An 18,997-nucleotide genomic window follows, 5' to 3' on the forward strand; every position below is an offset into this window, starting at 1 on the left:
TTATTATTTTTTTTTTTTTTTTTTTTTTTTTTTTTTTTTAAATATATGTTTTATTATTATTTTTTTCTTTTTTAAATTGAAAATTTCGAAACTTTTTTAACACCTTTAAGATATTATTTTATTTTTTATTTCCTCTTGTATTATTTATTTATTTTATAAAATTTTTTATAAATATAATATATATAAATATTTTTTTTTTTTGTTTTATAAATTATTCTTTAAAAATATATCACATATATATATATATATATATATAATATATAAGATATATACCCCTTTATTTTTATTTAATTTTTTTTATCAAAACTTTATAAAAAATGTCATACAACGGTTATGTCCCACCAAATGAAGATACTCCTATACCTTATGGAATGAGTATTTTACCAGGAAATAAAGACGATGATGTTCCTCCAAATGTTACTTATACTGTTGGACCAATAATAAATGATGATCATTTCCAAATGAACTTAGGAGGAGTGGTTCCATCTTCTTGGTCACTTAACCAAATAGCTCATTACATAAAATTTGCAGGACCTGATGATAGTGTTTTTGCTGAAAAGGCAAAAGACCTCTTACGTGAAAAAGGATATCAAATATAAAAAAGGGGAAAAGCTGAAGTAAAATTAAAATATTTGAACTTATACAACTAATATAATTATATATATATATATATATATATACATATATATATATTTATTTATTTGTACAAAAAATAAATTACAATTAATTTATAAATAATACTTATATAAATATATTTTTTTTTGTTTTTAGTCAAATTTTTTTTTTAAATACTATTTTTTTATGTATCATTCAAAAAAAATAGAATAATTTTTTAAAAGTATAATATATTAAATGAAACAAACACACATAGCCTTTTAAATATAAATAAATAAATATATATATATATATATATATATATATATATATATATTGAAGAAAAAAAAAAAAAAAATTAGAATAATTCTTTTATTTTTTTTCCCCCCTTTTGTTTTATATACCTATTAATAAATATTACAACCGAAAAGATACAAGGTAAAAGATAAAAAATAAAAAAGTAACCATTATTAATAAAATTACTAATTTTTTTCCATAATATTTATACAATAAATAAATATATATAAATATTTTTTTTTTTAATTATATTTTAAAATTTTTTTTTTTTTTTCTTAATACCGTTGTTTTATGTAATATATATATATATATAATTTACTATTTGAACTTTTAATCTATATTGTATAAACCTTAAAAAAAAACAAAATGTGACGATAATTAAATAAATAAATAAACTAAAATTTAATATATATATATATATTTTTAAATAATTCTTGAAAAAAAAAAAAAAAAAAAACAAAAGTGTATAATTTATAAGATATATATCCTTTATCATTTATTATAATTTTTTCTTCGTAAACCGTAAGCCCTCATTTTCATTTTAAGAAAAAAAAAATTAGTTTTTCAGGTTACCTTATGACTAACCAATTTCTCTCTTTCTTTCTTCTTCTTTTTGACCAAAACATATTATATATATATATGAAATGTGTTAGAAACATTTTTATATGAGAATATGATATTTCAATTAATAAAATAAAAACTGTTCAAATTATTATGTGTACTAAAGAATATTTTAAAATTATAAAATTAAATATATGTATAATATTATTAAAATATCAAAGAACATACATATAAAGTATTAAAACTAGTTAAGTCAAAAATTAAAATAAAATGAAAGGAAATAAATATTAAATATACAAATCTATTACAAGTATGTATTAAAATGATTATTAACCATTTGAAATTAAAGTTATTTTTTTGTATTTATAATTAATTTATTTTTTTATATGGTCTATATATTATTTTACCTACACAAGGCAATTTTAAGATTTGATATTTCAATATATTGGATTTAAAAATTATATATATATCGTATACATTTTTCTTTTTATTATTTGTAACAATTTTAATTTGTAGACAATAACTTGGAGGGTTCATATTGAAATAATATAATATTATTTTATACCAAAAAAAAAAAAAAATAAAATAAAATAATAATAATAATAACAGGTATCAATACATTATAATAAATTGTATATGTTGAAAATTTATGTATAACATTATGTAATTTAAATATGAAAGAATATTATATTTAAGAATGTTTATTAATTAGACAGAAGAAAAATTATTATATATATGAATTAACATATTTTTATATGTTATGTATTTTATAAGATGAAATATTTACACCAGTGTTACTTAAAGATAATAAATTAAAGACTCAATTTTGTCTTCATAATATACATATATATATATATGTAAGGACAGAAGTTTTTAAATAGTTTTTACTATTTCGTTTTTAAAAATATAAAACAATAAAAAAAAAAAAAAAAAAAACTCACAAAATCTAAACAAAATTTTAAAAATAAATAGAATTAATTCATGTGACAGAAAAAAAAAAAAAAAAAAAATGTATTATATAAAATGAATTAAAAAAATATATATATTTAAAAATTAAATTCCTCAAATGGATATGATGGTGTATTTTTTAAATAAGATAATGAATTTATTTCTAATTGACTAGCTAATGGTTTAGGTATTTTATCCTGTTGTTTTGGTGATTTAGGTGCTTTATATAATTTACAATTATTTTTACTAATTTTATCATATTGATTAATTCTTTTCCTTTGTTTTATATGTAAATACTGTGCAACTTTTTCGTCTTTAATAAATAATTTATCTTTACATTTAAGTTTTTCATCACATCTATTTTTATCCATGGTACAATTTATTGGGGAGCGATTCAAGTGTGATACTTTCTTATTTATACTATTCATTACATGATTTTTTTTTTTAAGTGCAATTTCATTTAAATACTTTTTTATTAAAATTTTCTTTTTCAAATCATTTAATTTATCGATTTTTGAATTTACTATATTTGATTCAAAACTTTTAGTAAAATTATATTCTTTAGACAAATTACAGCTACTTGATAAAATATTACTCATATATTTAAAACTATAAAAATCATTTTCATTTTTACAAAATTCTAAATCAAGATTGTTCAAATTATATTTCTTAAAATTCTTTTCAATTTTTATATCATTACTCTTCTCAATATAGTAGTTATCATCATTTTTTCTTATATTAAAAAAATAGTTGTTGTTAATATATACTATTTTACTATTTTCATCTGTAATTTTCTTTTCCTTATCATTAGCTGTATATATTTTGTTGTGAATATTTATTTTATTAGGTTTACAAGAAAAATTCAAAATACTGTTTAATTTTTTTTCTAATTCTTCTTTTCTGCTTCCTTTATAACTATATTTATCATCTATAATCTCTTCTTTTTTTTGTTCTTTCTTTTCTTTTTTTTTCTTATCGAAAAGGAAATATTTATCATTTTCGTCTTTATCATTATATATGTGATTATGATATTTTAATTTATTTAATTCCTTAATAATGATACCTTTTTTATCTTTATTTTCTTTCAAATATTTTGTATCTGTATGGACAAAATTAATATTTAATTCATCTTCAATATTATTTAAAATATTTCTTTCACTACAATTTATTTTTGATACATCCTTATTCACATATTCTTTATGTATGTCTTCAGCACATATAATATCATCTTGTAGATTAATTGAATTCTTATTATTGTAGTATATATTTTTTTTTGTTTTGTCAATTAAAATATTTGGTTCCTTTTCTTTAATTTCAATTATTTCTGAATTATCACAATACTCATTTTTATTCATTTTACTGTTACAACATCCTTTTCCTTGGTTTATATGTAATTTTTTTTTAGAATTATTTTCAATAGAATTTTTTTTTTCATTCATTTTACAATTTATTTCCTCTATTTCTTCTTTCTGATTACATTTCACATTATCGTGTGTATTAACCTTCGTCTTTTCATTTGTAATGTTAAATTTATCATTCTTTATTTGATCTAATAATTTAAAATTTCTACTTTTCTCTTTTTCATCAATACTAAAAAAATTTATTTTTATGTCATAATTATTCATACTTAATTTATCTTTACATTCTTTAGAATATTCTTTTATATCACTTTTTTTTTTTTTTTCCATTTTGTTGTCTTCACGAGGATTAGTATGCACATTTTCTTCTACATTATCAATAGGCTGTTCATTATAAATATTATTTTCATTTTTATTTTTATCACAACATTCCTTTGTTTTTTCATTATTTAAATTTTGCATTTTTTCATCTTTTTTATCCAGAAGTAATGTTACACCATTCAAATTTTTCTTTTTGTTGAAATCATCAATATTAACATTATTTATTATTTTTTTTTCACATTTATTCAACGCATTTATATTTTCTTTAATAGAAGTTGAATCATCTTTTAAGGTTTCTTCAGAATTACATTTATCATTAATCATTAAGTCGCTTGATGATTTATCAGGCATATTTATCATTTTTTCTTTAATATTTTCACAATGGGAATTATTTTCTTCTGTATTTAATAAATAGGTATGCCCTTTATCTATTTTTGGTTTATTACATTTTTTGAAAATTTCTTTATTGCGATCATCATGATTTTCACTAGTTATATCTTTATTATTATTTTTTTTCATATTTATATCCCTCAATATATCATTATTAATTCTTTTAAAAATAATCTTCTTTTTGCTAGAACTTGTGTAAGTTTCAACATTTTTTTTATCTATTAATATATCATAAAAAGAGTTTGAATGCCTTTTATTCAAATGTTGTATATTTTCTTCATAACCATCATCAATTTTATGCAAAGGTAATAATATACTTTTATTTTTGTAATTCACATTATTATCGTCATTACATTTATGATCAACAGTTGACGATTCATTATTTTTTTTATATTCATTATAATTTGCGTCTTTTTTTTTCTTTTCAATATGCTTATCGTTATCTATATTATCATTATTATATTTTAATGCATTTTCTATTCTTGAATTTTTATAATTTTCTTTATTGTAATGAAGTAATAAATTATTGTTCATCATATTATTTATTCTTTCTTTTGAATCATATGATAAATTAAATTCTTGAATACTACTAGATACGTTAGAACTATTAAAGAATTCTCCATAATGTTCATTTTTATTGATATTATCATTGTTAATGTTAAGTTCTTCATTTCCATAACATGGATAGTTTTTTACATGAGAAAACTCTTCTTCATTACACATAGTACTATTGCATACATTGTTCATACTATATATTTCGTTTTGTTCTTCATTATTATCTTTTTTATCCTTAAAAGAATTAAAAACATTACTTTGTGCTATATTACACATATCATATCCATTTACATCTATTATACTATTATTCATAGAACACTGTTCTTTATTATTATCACATACGTAAATATTTATATTATCATAATTATTATTCTCTTCATTAGAATTATATAAATCATTCATATTAACATGTTTACAAGCAAAATATGATATATTATGTTTCACATGTTTTTTTATATGTATTATCATATCATCTAATTCAAAAGGCCATAATTTATGATCGCCGTATATTGAGGACATCAATTTTTTGAAATTTTTTTTTTCATTATAACTTTGTTCATCATTTTTTTTATAATTACTGTTTGAATTCTTTTTCGTATAGTAATCTAAAAAAATAAATACATCATCATTAAATGATAATTGGTCATTTTCATTGGGGCTTAAAGAGTTGCTAAATATTATACTATTATTTTTTATTAAGTGTATGTCGTCGATGCTTTGGTTGCTATATACGTCGTTCTTAAAAATGTTCTTTTTTATTTTAATAATGTTGTTTTTTATGTTTTCTGATTCATTATCATTACGATCATTATTAATTCTATTATTATTACAATTATTATTATTATTGTTATCATCACACAATTGAATGTTATATTTATTGCTTTCTTTATTTTTTGTTTTATTGTAGTCAGATAGATTTTCTATGTTTTTGTTAAATGAGTTGTATTCATAATGCACATTAGAATTTTTTACTAAACATCTCATATAATTAAATTTTTTTGAACATAAGTTACACATATAGAAGCATTTTTTTAAATTGTTTTTTGCTTCCAATAACCAAGTATAATCATTTTCATATTTTTTACATTCAAAATTTTTTATATCTCTAGATTTACCTGGTGGTGGATCTGGTAAAGATTTAACATTTTTGCTAAATGGATAAGGATATATTCTTATCATTTTTTACAAATGATATCATTTCTTTAAATATTAAAATATTAAAAACAAAAAATTAAACAAGGAAATAATATGTATAATATATGTTTATATATATAATCACATATTACATTTTTTTAATTAATATTTTACGCGGTTATAATGACATGTTCTATATTTTGATGGAAATTATTTACAAGAGTATAATAAAAAATCATTATTTAAATGTTGTTTAAACATTTTTTTTTTCACAATAAATATTAATATACTATTATTATTTTATTATTTGTTTTTGAATTTTAATTATAAAACTAGTTCTTAAAAAAAAAAACATCTTAATTTTTTTTATTTTTCAGATATATATAATACACATTTTTCATTAAATATATATTATTAAAAATCACATATATATAATTATTGTATATATTATATTATATTATATATATATATATATATATATATATATATTGAATGTACACCTTTTCATATATTACATTATCATATATGTGTATAAATAAAAACAAAAAAAAAATATATAATAATATATATTAACATAAAAAGATTTTTTAAATGAAAAGCTTTTCTACAATTAATTTTTCTTGTTCACATAAAATTCCTATTAACCTTTAAGAACAAATTTTAGAATGATTTAATTTAATTAAATGTATATAATAATGTGAGATTATAGTTGAACTTATTAAGGATTAAATTGATGTTATATAAATTTTTTTTTTTTAGTTTTTTGTGAAAAGCTTATTCTACTTGTGTGTAATAAGCTTGGGAAAAAAAAATGTATTAAAATTAAATAAACCAATACACTTTCATTTGAAAAGAAAAAGTTAAAAAAAATTGAAACTTCAGATATAATTGCAAATTCAAAAAATTACTTATATATATTATATAATGACTTACTGAAAAATAATAAATTGTAGAATTTACAATTTAAAGTGGTAAATTTTTTTTTTTTAAGCCTAGAGCATAAATTCCCCATAAAAAAAAAACAAAAAATATTATATTATATATTTTTTCTTTTTATTCTATATATTAAATTTTTTTCATTATTGCAAAAATAAAATTAAGATATATTATTTTATCTTTATTTTTTTAATCAACAGGGTTCATGATTTTTTATCATTTTTATTTCAACAAAAATACAATAGTATAAAATATATTAGGAACTAGATCATAACAATTGCACACATTTGCATTTATATTTTTGTTATTTTAAGGCAATTTTAATATATATATAAATAATACATATAAAGAGAATTTTTTTTTTTTTTTAAGTAATATTTAGTAATAAAATATATTGTTTCTGTAATATTACATATGAATTAATATAATTTTATACTTGTACGTTTTTAGCATGTACTGTAATAAATATAAATTTTATAATTATTAATGTGACATTTTGTTTTTATTAAAAATATATATATATGTATATTTTACCATAATATGTGTATCTATATATTTATTATTTAAATGTTTTGGGTTTGGGACATTCAAAATAGGTTCAAAAGGTTATTTACATCTGAACAATTACAATACATATTAAGATCTAAGTTTTTCTATCTTTTGAAAATTTTTTAATGAGATATTATATACAATTACACAAAAATATCAATTATATTATTATAATATATTTATACATGGTTTCCTATATATATTTACCAATTTTTCATGAATATTATATATGGTAAAATTGTTTTATTTGTATTATTTTTCTTTTATTATTAAGTACAAACATTCATTTATAGAAAAGAAAAAATAACACAATAGAATTATTTTATGTTTGCACTTTTTTTTTCTATAATAATATGACTGAAAACAATTATATAGAGCATATTTCTTTAATCGATTAAAAAATGAATCAGATACTTTAAAGATACTTTTTTTTGTATTTGTAACATAATAACTGAGAACTACTTTTCCATATTAAAAATACTCTTTTTTAAATAGAATGATTTAACAAAAAAAAAAATTTATGTCAATATAAAATATTTTCAAAATTTCATAATAAAATTTATTTATATATATATATATATATGTATTTTCTGTTTTTATTTTGTAATTACTTAGGCATGAAAAAAAATAGACAATTATAAATCTTTCATACACCATAATATATTAAAAACATTATAAATTATATTTTCCTTCATTTACAAATATATTTTATTCTAAATATAATAATAAAATATAATAACAATATTACAATTATTAATAAATATTATTTTAATTAATAAATTATTAATAAATAAATATTAATTATATATATATATATATATATATATAATATTATTTTTATTAAATAAAATGTATAAATATTTATTTTTGCTATTTATTTAAATTATACAAATTAAAATATTATTTAAAAACAATTTAATTTATTATTTTATAAAAAAATATTATTTAATATATATAATTTAAATAAATAAAAAAATATAATTAAATTAATAATTTATAATTACTATTAAAAAAATAATAATATATTATTTTAAATTTATTTTAATTTAAAAGTAATATAAATTAATAAATATCTTATTATTATTATTATATTTAATAATTAACTATAAATATGATAATAATAAAATAAATACATTATTTTTTAAAATATAATATATAAGAATTAAATTATTAATATTATATATTATAATTAATAATATTTAATTTTAATTAATTTAATATATAAATATTTTATTTTTAATAAATTAATTTTAATTAATTTCGAATTTATTAATTTAATTATATAAATTAATATAAATATTATTTTAATATTAATAATTTAATTAAATAATATATTAAATTAATCATTTTATTATAAATACATAAATTATAATTATAGAACTAATTTATTATTTTATTAAATATTATTAATATTATAATTAATTTAAATAATATATAATTATTATATTAATTATTTTTATATTATATATAATTAATTCATAAATAAATATATTATTTTATTTATTATATATTTGAATTTAATTAATTTATAATAATTATTAAATATTATAAATATTAAATAATTTAAATAATAAATAATATATTATTTTATTTATTATATGTTTGAATTTAATTTAATTAAATTATTATTATTATATATTATTAATATTAATTTATTTAAATAATATATAATTGTATTAATTTTTTTTTAAATAATATATATAATTAATTAAATATATATATTATTTTATTTATTATATATTTAAATTAAATTAATTTATTATTTTATATTAAATAATTATTTTAATTTTCAATTTATATTTAATTTAAAATATATAATTAATATATTCTTAATTTAATTAAAAATAAATAATTAATTTAAATATTATATTAAAATATATTATTTTTATTTTTTAATTATTTATTAAATACTATTATATTATATTATTATTTTATATTTAATAATTAATTAATTTAATATATTATTTAATAAATATTATAAATATATTATTATATATATAACACACATAATTATATACATAATATATATTTAAATAATAATAATTATTATTTATTTTTATTATATATATAATATTTTATTATTAATTATTTAATTTATATAATAAATATATATTTTAATTAATAATATAAAATAATTAATAAACAAATATATATTTATTTATAAATAAATAATAATTCTTTATAATTAATTAATAATTATTTTAATTAATTTTTGTTTGTGTTTATTTAATTAAATTAATATATTATGTGTATTTATTTAATTAATTTAATTTATTATGTGTACTTATTTAATTAATTTAATTTATATTTTTAGTATTAATATTATATATATATAATTAATTAAATTATTTATTAAATTAATAATATATTTAAATAAAAAATTAAAATAATATATAAATAATAAAATTAATTATTTATTTAATTAAATATTTATAAATTATTTATTTATTTAAATATATTAATTTATTATTTCGTTAATTATATATTAATAAATATTTATTAAAAATAATTATTTAATTGTTAAAATGATATTATATATTTAATTAATTTATTTATATATATAAAATTAATTATATTTATATTATATTTATTTATTTAATTTATTTTTATTTTAATTAATTAATTAATTATATTTATATTTTATTTTAATTAATTAATTAATTATATTTATATTTTATTTTAATTAATTAATTAATTAATTATATTTATATTTTATTTTAATTAATTATTTAATTATATTTATATTTTATTTTAATTAATTAATTATATTTATATTTTATTCAATTAATTTATTATATATATAAAATTAATATATTTATATTATATTTATTTATTTAATTTATTTTTATTTTAATTAATTAATATTTATATTTAATTTTAATTAATTAATTATATTTATATTTTATTTAATTAATTTATTTTTATTCTTATTTTATTTTATTTAATTAATTAATTATTTTTATATTTTATTTATTTATTTAATTAATTAATTATATTTTATTTAATTAAATATAATAATTAATTCTATATATTTAATTTTTTAATAATAGACATATATTAAATTAACATTTTTATGCTATATTATATTATTATTATTTAAAATTATATGTTTTTTTTATTAAACATTCCTTTATTTATTTATTTATTTATTTATTATTATTATTTCTATACTTTATTTTTATTTTATTTACATTTTTGTTAATTATTATTTATATAAGAAAATATGACTTTATATAATTAATTTTTTATTTAATTATTGTATATTTTATATAATATATTAAGTGTAATAATAGTTATGTAATATTTTGTATTTAAAAAAAAAAAAAATATAATGTACTTCAAAAAGTATAGAAATATGATATAAACAAATTTTATCTTTCTTAAAATGATTAGTGTTTATTTATTTATTATATATTAAAGAAGATATAATTTTATAATAATATTAAAAACTATAAAATATTTTTAAATAAATTTTAAATGTGTGGAAATATCAACTTTTATTATACGATATTTTATATGTTTATATTTAAAAAAGAAAGAATAACTTTGTATTAAATTAATATAAGAAAATATATTATGTTAGTATGACATTTAGAATGATATAAATTTATTTCTTTTATGAATTAGAAACAAATTGTAAATTTATACTCCATCTTATAAAATTATCTTTATATGGTTAAATATATATGAAGTAACTTCTTTTTATTTCAATGAAGATCCAACTTATAAGAAATATATATTTATTATATATTTATAGAAGGAATATAAGTACAACAATCTTAATATAATACAAAAGTGTTAATATATCTTTTTGGAATGTAGAATTAATAGATGTTTTTGAATTACATCTTATATTAGATCATATTCCATAAAACTACTATATTATATGAAACGGACATTAAAAAAAAAGTTCATCCAAAAATTTTAACCATTTATTTGATATTGTAGAATATAAATACATTTAGTATAATATATGTTTTTTATTCAAACTAATAAAAATTACATATGAAGTTATATCCTTATAACATAAAGAATAAACTATTACATTTGAATAAATACCGGTGTGTACTTAAATCATTAACGAATTTTCAAGTAATGTTCATTCATGAACACGCACAAATTAATAATATTTTTACTTAATATTAACAAAACACAACAATCAGGCAGAGTATTTTATTAAGCGTTTTTATTAAATTATATAATTATTCAAAATATTTTAAATCTATATTTTGAACATTATCCCTATCCCTATATAATTGTCCCAATTTTAAACATATTCTTAACATTTTTAAAAAACTTTAGCTTAGTAAATTTTACATACGATTATGTAGATGAAAAAAAAATAAATGTCACATGATAATTTATTATTCATTAACGAACAAAAACTTTCTTTATAAACTTTTTAAAAGGACAATTATTCTATTGATATTTGAATAATCAAACGTTCACATGAAGAATTTCTACATTCATTCAAGGTTCAAATAAATATTTCTAAATATTATTATGTGTAAAATATATATTAATATATCTTTAATTATTATTACCTTTTTATTTTGAATTATTTTATTTCACAAATTTAAGAAAAAAAAAAAAAATAGATTATGAACATATTAATAAAATTTATTGATTATTTTAAAATTCAAAATTATAACAAAAAAAGAAAAAAAAACAATGTATAATTTATAAAATATCTATAAAATATTTCTCATGTTGCTTATGTTACATGTAAAATTTTGCATTTATTTATATATTTTTTGTATTGTTTAAAAAGGATAATTATAATAAATGAAACAAATTATATTTAAATAAGTTTTTCATTTAATGTATAAATTAAAAAAAAAACAAAAGGAAAAAAAAACAAAGTTGTATTTTTTTTTTTTAAATCATTAAAAGAAAGGGAAAAGTTAAAACTAACATTAGTGGCATGTAATAAACGTCTTAATGATTTAAATATTTATTTAAATCAAAAAAACAAAAACAGTTAGATAAAAGACAAAAAAAAAAATGTATATATATATATATATTATAATATTTTCTTTAATTTGAAGGCATCAACACCGCTTAAATAATAATAGGGTTTCCTTTTTACTCTAATAAAACCGTTTTTTTCATAAAATCCTAAAAAATATATATATGCATATAAATAATTATTATATATATAATAGTAATAAATAAATTTTTTTTGAATAATAAAATAATTCATACGTAATGTAGGATAATTTGTTGCTTCTGCCTCAAGATGAATCTGATGAAAAATATATAAATGTAAAAAAAAAATATTTTTTTTATTTATATAAGAAAAAAAAAAAAAAAAAATTTATTTTTTGGTCTTTTTTTAAAGTACCTCATTTATGCCATAAATGTTTTGCATTAATTTAATACTCTCATTTAATAAATAAGAACCTAAAAAATAAAAATTTTCACAAATTATAAATTATAATAAAACAAAAAAACATACTTTAAATAATATTTTAACCTAAACCCAAACTTCTAATGGATTTGTGAACAGCTATCATACCTATAAATTTTTTTATTTTTATTTAAAAGAAAAGGAAGAGAAATGTATATTAATTAAAATTCAATACAATTCAAATATATATATATATATATATATATTTATTTATTTATTTATAAAACACAGAAGACAATACAGCATTATACAATTTTTCATATTATACATGATTATTATTATAATATATATATAATATATATATTTTTTTTTTTACATATATATCCAAAAGTGATTGTTTCATCATTTTTACATTTGGTAGTTATTTTGCTTATTATTGCACCAACACATTGTTCCTCATATATACACTATATAGAATAAAAAGATAAAAAAATATGTATAGTTTTTTTTTTTTTTATTACAGGACAAAACTGCATATAATATTTTTGTTCAATATATAAAGAAAATGTCATACCATTAATGCAATTTCACTGTAATCATTTAAAACGGTTTTGAGTAAAAAAATATTATATGGTTCTGATAATTCTGTGCTTAATAAATTATACATACTATTTAAATAATTTTTTGGTAATGTTCTATATTGATATATATCAATTTCTTTTTCATCAAAAAACATTGTGTGATATACATCTTTTTTAGGTAAACTTTCATTATAAAATTCACTAATTGTAGTATTACATTCAAATGATTTTTCAATACTTTTTTCGAAATCCAAATCCGATATATCTGCTAAAACAAAAGGGTTTATGTAATTTTCTACTTTATTATTTATTTCATCCTGTTCTGATACAACTTCATTATTCATTTTAGAAATTTACTAAACTTTGTATAACTATTGAATTTAAAGCAAATAATACATGTAAAAATATTATTTATTCATGAAAATTGCTTTTTAGTAAATATTATGATTTGTTGTAATATATATTAGGCTTTTTTCTTTTTTTTTTGTTATTTTATAATGAAAGAAAATATTACAAGGCACAAGAAAAAAAAAAAAAAAAAAAAAAAAGAAATTATAAAATATAATCTTTTTAAAAATAATAAAGTATTTTATCAGTGAATTTGGTTTTTCAAATATATGTTTATTCACAAATTACTTAAAAAAAAAAAAATAAAAAAATGAACTTTATAAAAAAAATATGTTAATTAAAGGAAACTATGACATATATGAAATTTGTATATAAAAAATATATATATATAAAATTTATTTACCTTAAAAAAAAAAAAATTACATATATATTATATATATATATTATAAAAAGAAAAATATATTTTTTATATATATTTTCTATATATATATATATATATGTATGAATTAAAAACATAAAATATTTTATTCTTTTTAAAAATAAAGAAAAAAAATTCAATTTATTATTTTCTTTCAAATATATTTTTTTATAAACGAAAAAAAAAAAAGAAAAAAATAAAATTAAGTAAATTATAAAATATTAAAATAAAGAAATATATATTATAATATATTAAAATTTTCAATAAAGGAATGTTTATATATTTATTGTACAAATAAAGCCTCCTTCATTTATAGAAATGAAATTATGTTTATTATATTTTTGTTTTATATAAAAAAGAGGTAAAATGGATTGAACATTTAATCCTATAAATAAGTCCTTTTTAGGATATGATTTCATTGGATTAAAATGATTTACATATTTACTATCAGTAGCTTTGGTTTCATAAATTTTCTGTTTATAATAATTATAATAATAATCATCGTATTTTCTACATGAATATATATATGGTATTTTAGATAAGTTTGTATAACAATGTAAAACATTATTTTTTGAATATTCAGAATTTCCATCCAAATTTATAATTTTAGTTGTAGTACCCATTATATCATATATATATACAGAACTTGTATACGTGTCTAGGGAAACAATATATTGTTCATTATCTATAACATAAAAATCATTAAGATGTTTTTTAAGATTATCATTATCTATGAATCTTTCATAAGAGACTATTAAATTACTTTTTGTTTCATCATTATGTTTGTAATTTATATATCGCATATCATACAATCCTATATGATTATTTGTTTTAGATGAAACATATTGTACATTATTATTTAATGAATAAATTTTATTGACACAGCCTTCATTTGGCTTTAACTTTGATATTGTATTTAACAAATTACAACGTAAATCACATAAATATAAATATTCTGTATTACAACATAAAAAAATATTGTTATCTGATTTTTTTATATTTTCACAACATATTCCTTTTTTTTTATTGTCATTATAATTGTACTTGAGTGAATTTTGTGAAGAATGATTATATGAAAAATAACATTTATTTTTAATTTTTTCAATCGAATTTGCTGAATTTGGTGATTTCTTTGGATTGTAATAATTATTATTATTATTATTATTATCAAAATGATGGTATGAATAATCATGTGTTTTTTTGTTAAAAGTACCATGGACATTTTTGAAATGTTCAGAATTACCTTTGTATAAATCGCTTTCATTATATAACTCTTTTTTACAAAATTTTATTTTATTATCATTATTCATTTTGGTATTATTTTCATATAATTCATCTGTGAATGTTTCGTGTTGATTTTTATTTTGTTCTTTGGATATTTTTTTTTTCCTTTTTTTCGAAGAAAATAACCTTAATTTCTTTTGAGAATTATTTTCAAATTGTTGGTATACATTAAATTGTTTTCCGTTAATAATATTTTCAATATAAGATGTTAAATCTTCGTTCATTGACAGTAAATCTTGCACTTTTAATTTCTTACTATCCCATATACAATATGTAACGTTATTTTTTAAGGTACTAAAACTAAAACATGGATATGACCCACATATAAAAATCTTGTCAATTTCATTATTATGATAAAAAGAATAATCATCAGATGTTGGGTGTAGAGAATAATTATTATTATAATTGTCACTTTGAATGGATGGAAATAATTTAAAATAATTAACTTCTCCAGGGAAACTATATATTTCTATTTTGGGATTACATTGAAAAAATGATTTTATACTTAATAAGCATAGAAGACTTTTTTCATCTTTTGTATTAGGATAAGAGGAATAGGCAACATATTCACCATTAAATATATTAAAATGAGATAATATTTGTGGAGAAATACATAATAGTTCACTTTTTTCTTTAGAATAACTACACAAATATTTAGTATCTGTACTATAATAGACATTTTCATGAATAACATCATATATGGACGATTTTTTATTCTTTTGGACGAAATTATTCATATCGATAGCCCCTAAACTGAATGAAAAATTGTTTTCTTTGGTTGTACTGAAAACAATATCATCATATTGAGGATTACTGAATAAATGAAAAAAGGATTCAGAAGGTTTATGTGTTTTAGAAACACGTGTTTCATTTGTTACGGCATCTAAATGTCCAATGGGCATATGACTGTCTTCCAAAGATTGTACTTCCATTTCTTGATAAATGGTATCATTTGAAATATTATTAAACGAAATGAAGTGCCTTCCACTATTATTATTATTATTATTATAAATATTATTATTATAAATATTACTATTATAAATATTACTATTATAAATATTACTATTATTATTATTATTACTATTATTATTATTATTATTACTATCATTACTATCATTACTATCATTATTAGCATCATTATCATTATTATTGTTGATGTTCATTTCTCTGGATGTGTTATTTGCTTCTAAGGCAAACGTATCATAAGTATTATTATAAAAATAATAAAAATTCGCTTTATATCTATTTACCCTTATTTTTGATTTTATATTTTTTATATTACATGAATTTAACTTTTCATATGTTCTCCCATAAAGTTTGGGAATTAATAAATTTTCTTCTATATAATCAGGATTAATACAAGAAAACATATTATTTCCATTTTTACAATATGTCATATTATATTTATTATCACAATAATATTTTTTGTTTGTGTAATTATAATTTGAAACATTATATTCATCAGTTTGATTACTGAATATGCTATTTTTTCTATACTTTCCATATGTATCAAAGGATTCATTTTTATTAAAATTATCTAATTCGTTTTTATTTTTTCGTTTATATTTATCTATTAATTTTTGACTTAAATTAAAGTAATTATAATCGTTCAAAGAGACATTTATATTATCTGTTCTTTTATTATTAAAAGATCTTGGAGATTTTAAAATGTCTAAACAATCATTTTCTTTATGACAAAATGAATTTTTATTTGATGAATATTCACATAAATCTTCCACTTGAATATATTCACAACTATTAGAATTAATAAAAATGGGTGGCAAACTTAAAATGGAGTCTTCTTTAAAATTATAATTTTTTATCCTCTTAATTAAATTAAATATATTTTGATTTTCACATATATTTTTTTTTAAAAAATTTAATTCATTATTGATTAATTCTAATTTTGTTTCTTTACTATTTATAATATTATAACTTTTTTTTTTGGTATATATAGTATTTATTCCATCTTCATTATAATTTTTAATATTATTATTTAATTTATTATTGTTTGCATTTTTCTTTTTTTTTTTCATTTCTTTTATTCCATGAATTTGATGGAATTTCTTTTTCCCCCATTTTTTAGTTTCCGCATTATTAGTATCTCTGTTTTTTTTTTTGGCGTTATTCACTGATTTATTAAATTCTTCTTTTTTTAATTCCTTTTTTAATTCATTATCAATTAGAAAATATCTATTTTTTTTTTTATCATAATAATAACCTGGTATATCTAATAATGTTCGTGTGCTTGTTTCTTCGTTCATATTTTTTAAAAAATGGTCATAAAATTTCTTTTTTCATTTTTTATATATTTTATAAAATATATAAAAAAAAAAAAAAAAATAGAATATATCAAGATGGATTAAGTATAATATTTACATTAATCTATTTTTACATATTTTAAAAATCATATAAAAAGATGACAAGAAAATAAATAACATATAAAAATATATTATTTTACAATTTTGTTTTATCTTAAAAGTTATGTTATATTTCAAATAAATTATTTTACTGGGATATACAAAAAAGAAAAAAAAGATAAGAAAAGAAAAGAAATGTATACGATATATACATATATATGTATTACATATATATATATATATATATATATATATAAAATATATATAACTTGTGAACAAATTTTAAATTAATCTACGAAATAATACAATTTGAACTCCTTTTCAAAAGTTGCTGTATTTTTATAAAAATATTATGATATTAAATAAAAGTTGTATCTTTTTAAAAATACTTTTGTTTCATTTAAAAATAAGAAAAAGAAAAAGGGGAAAAAATGAAATTACATTTTCAAAATATTTTCAACAAATATATTATACTTAAAAACATAAATGGATATTCCGAAAATACAAAAAACACAAAAAAATGGACAATAAAAATAAAGAAAATGTAAAATGTAAAATGTAAAATATAAAATATAAAATAGAGTAAAATGAAATACATGCTAAAAAGGCATACAATATGAATTGAAAAAAAAAAAAAAAAAACCAAAAAAAAAACGATTATTTATTTAATTTCATAATATATATATTATATATACATAATATATATATAATTATATTAATGTAATATTCCCCTATATTTTTTAAATAAAAAAAATGTATAATAATAATATATATATTATATTATATATAATATAATGTTCCTATTTTTTTATTTTTATATAATAATGAAAAAAGATGATATACATAATATATATAATATATTACGCACCCTGTGTATACATTTTTTTTTTTTTTTTTTTTTTTTTTGCTTTTGGAAATTATTATTTTTCTTTTTTTTTAAATAATATCACATTCTTTATTTTACATTAAAATAGTTAATGCGTATATTTCGATAAAAAAATTATTTTCAACAA

At 15.5% G+C, this 18,997-nt stretch overlaps 4 protein-coding genes across 4 annotated transcripts, besides 1 other annotated feature; 1 reads left to right on the top strand and 3 right to left on the bottom strand.

Moving 5' to 3' along the window:
* Positions 1-317: 317 nt before the first annotated feature.
* On the top strand, positions 318-599 carry PRSY57_0804800 (hypothetical protein; the record flags this gene model as incomplete). Its single annotated transcript, XM_012906989.2, has 1 exon — positions 318-599. The coding sequence occupies one exon, from the start codon at positions 318-320 to the stop codon at positions 597-599; it is 282 nt and encodes a 93-aa protein (XP_012762443.1).
* Positions 600-2,498: 1,899 nt separating this feature from the next.
* Positions 2,499-6,203, bottom strand: PRSY57_0804900 (hypothetical protein; the record flags this gene model as incomplete). The annotated part of the gene is made up of 1 exon (XM_012906990.2): positions 2,499-6,203. One exon carries the CDS (start codon positions 6,201-6,203, stop codon positions 2,499-2,501), a length of 3,705 nt encoding a protein of 1,234 aa, XP_012762444.2.
* A 2,212-nt stretch (positions 6,204-8,415) lies between these two features.
* Positions 8,416-10,692: a sequence feature (centromere).
* A 1,974-nt stretch (positions 10,693-12,666) lies between these two features.
* On the bottom strand, positions 12,667-13,918 carry PRSY57_0805000 (acetyltransferase, putative; the record flags this gene model as incomplete). Its single annotated transcript, XM_012906991.2, has 6 exons — positions 12,667-12,761; positions 12,849-12,888; positions 12,988-13,046; positions 13,120-13,161; positions 13,370-13,460; positions 13,568-13,918. The coding sequence occupies 6 exons, from the start codon at positions 13,916-13,918 to the stop codon at positions 12,667-12,669; spliced, it is 678 nt and encodes a 225-aa protein (XP_012762445.1).
* A 697-nt stretch (positions 13,919-14,615) lies between these two features.
* On the bottom strand, positions 14,616-17,888 carry PRSY57_0805100 (hypothetical protein; the record flags this gene model as incomplete). The annotated part of the gene is made up of 1 exon (XM_012906992.2): positions 14,616-17,888. The coding sequence occupies one exon, from the start codon at positions 17,886-17,888 to the stop codon at positions 14,616-14,618; it is 3,273 nt and encodes a 1,090-aa protein (XP_012762446.2).
* Positions 17,889-18,997: the final 1,109 nt, after the last annotated feature.

This window comes from Plasmodium reichenowi, chromosome 8 (assembly GCF_001601855.1).
Source record: "Plasmodium reichenowi strain SY57 chromosome 8, whole genome shotgun sequence".
Lineage (NCBI taxonomy): Eukaryota > Apicomplexa > Aconoidasida > Haemosporida > Plasmodiidae > Plasmodium > Plasmodium reichenowi.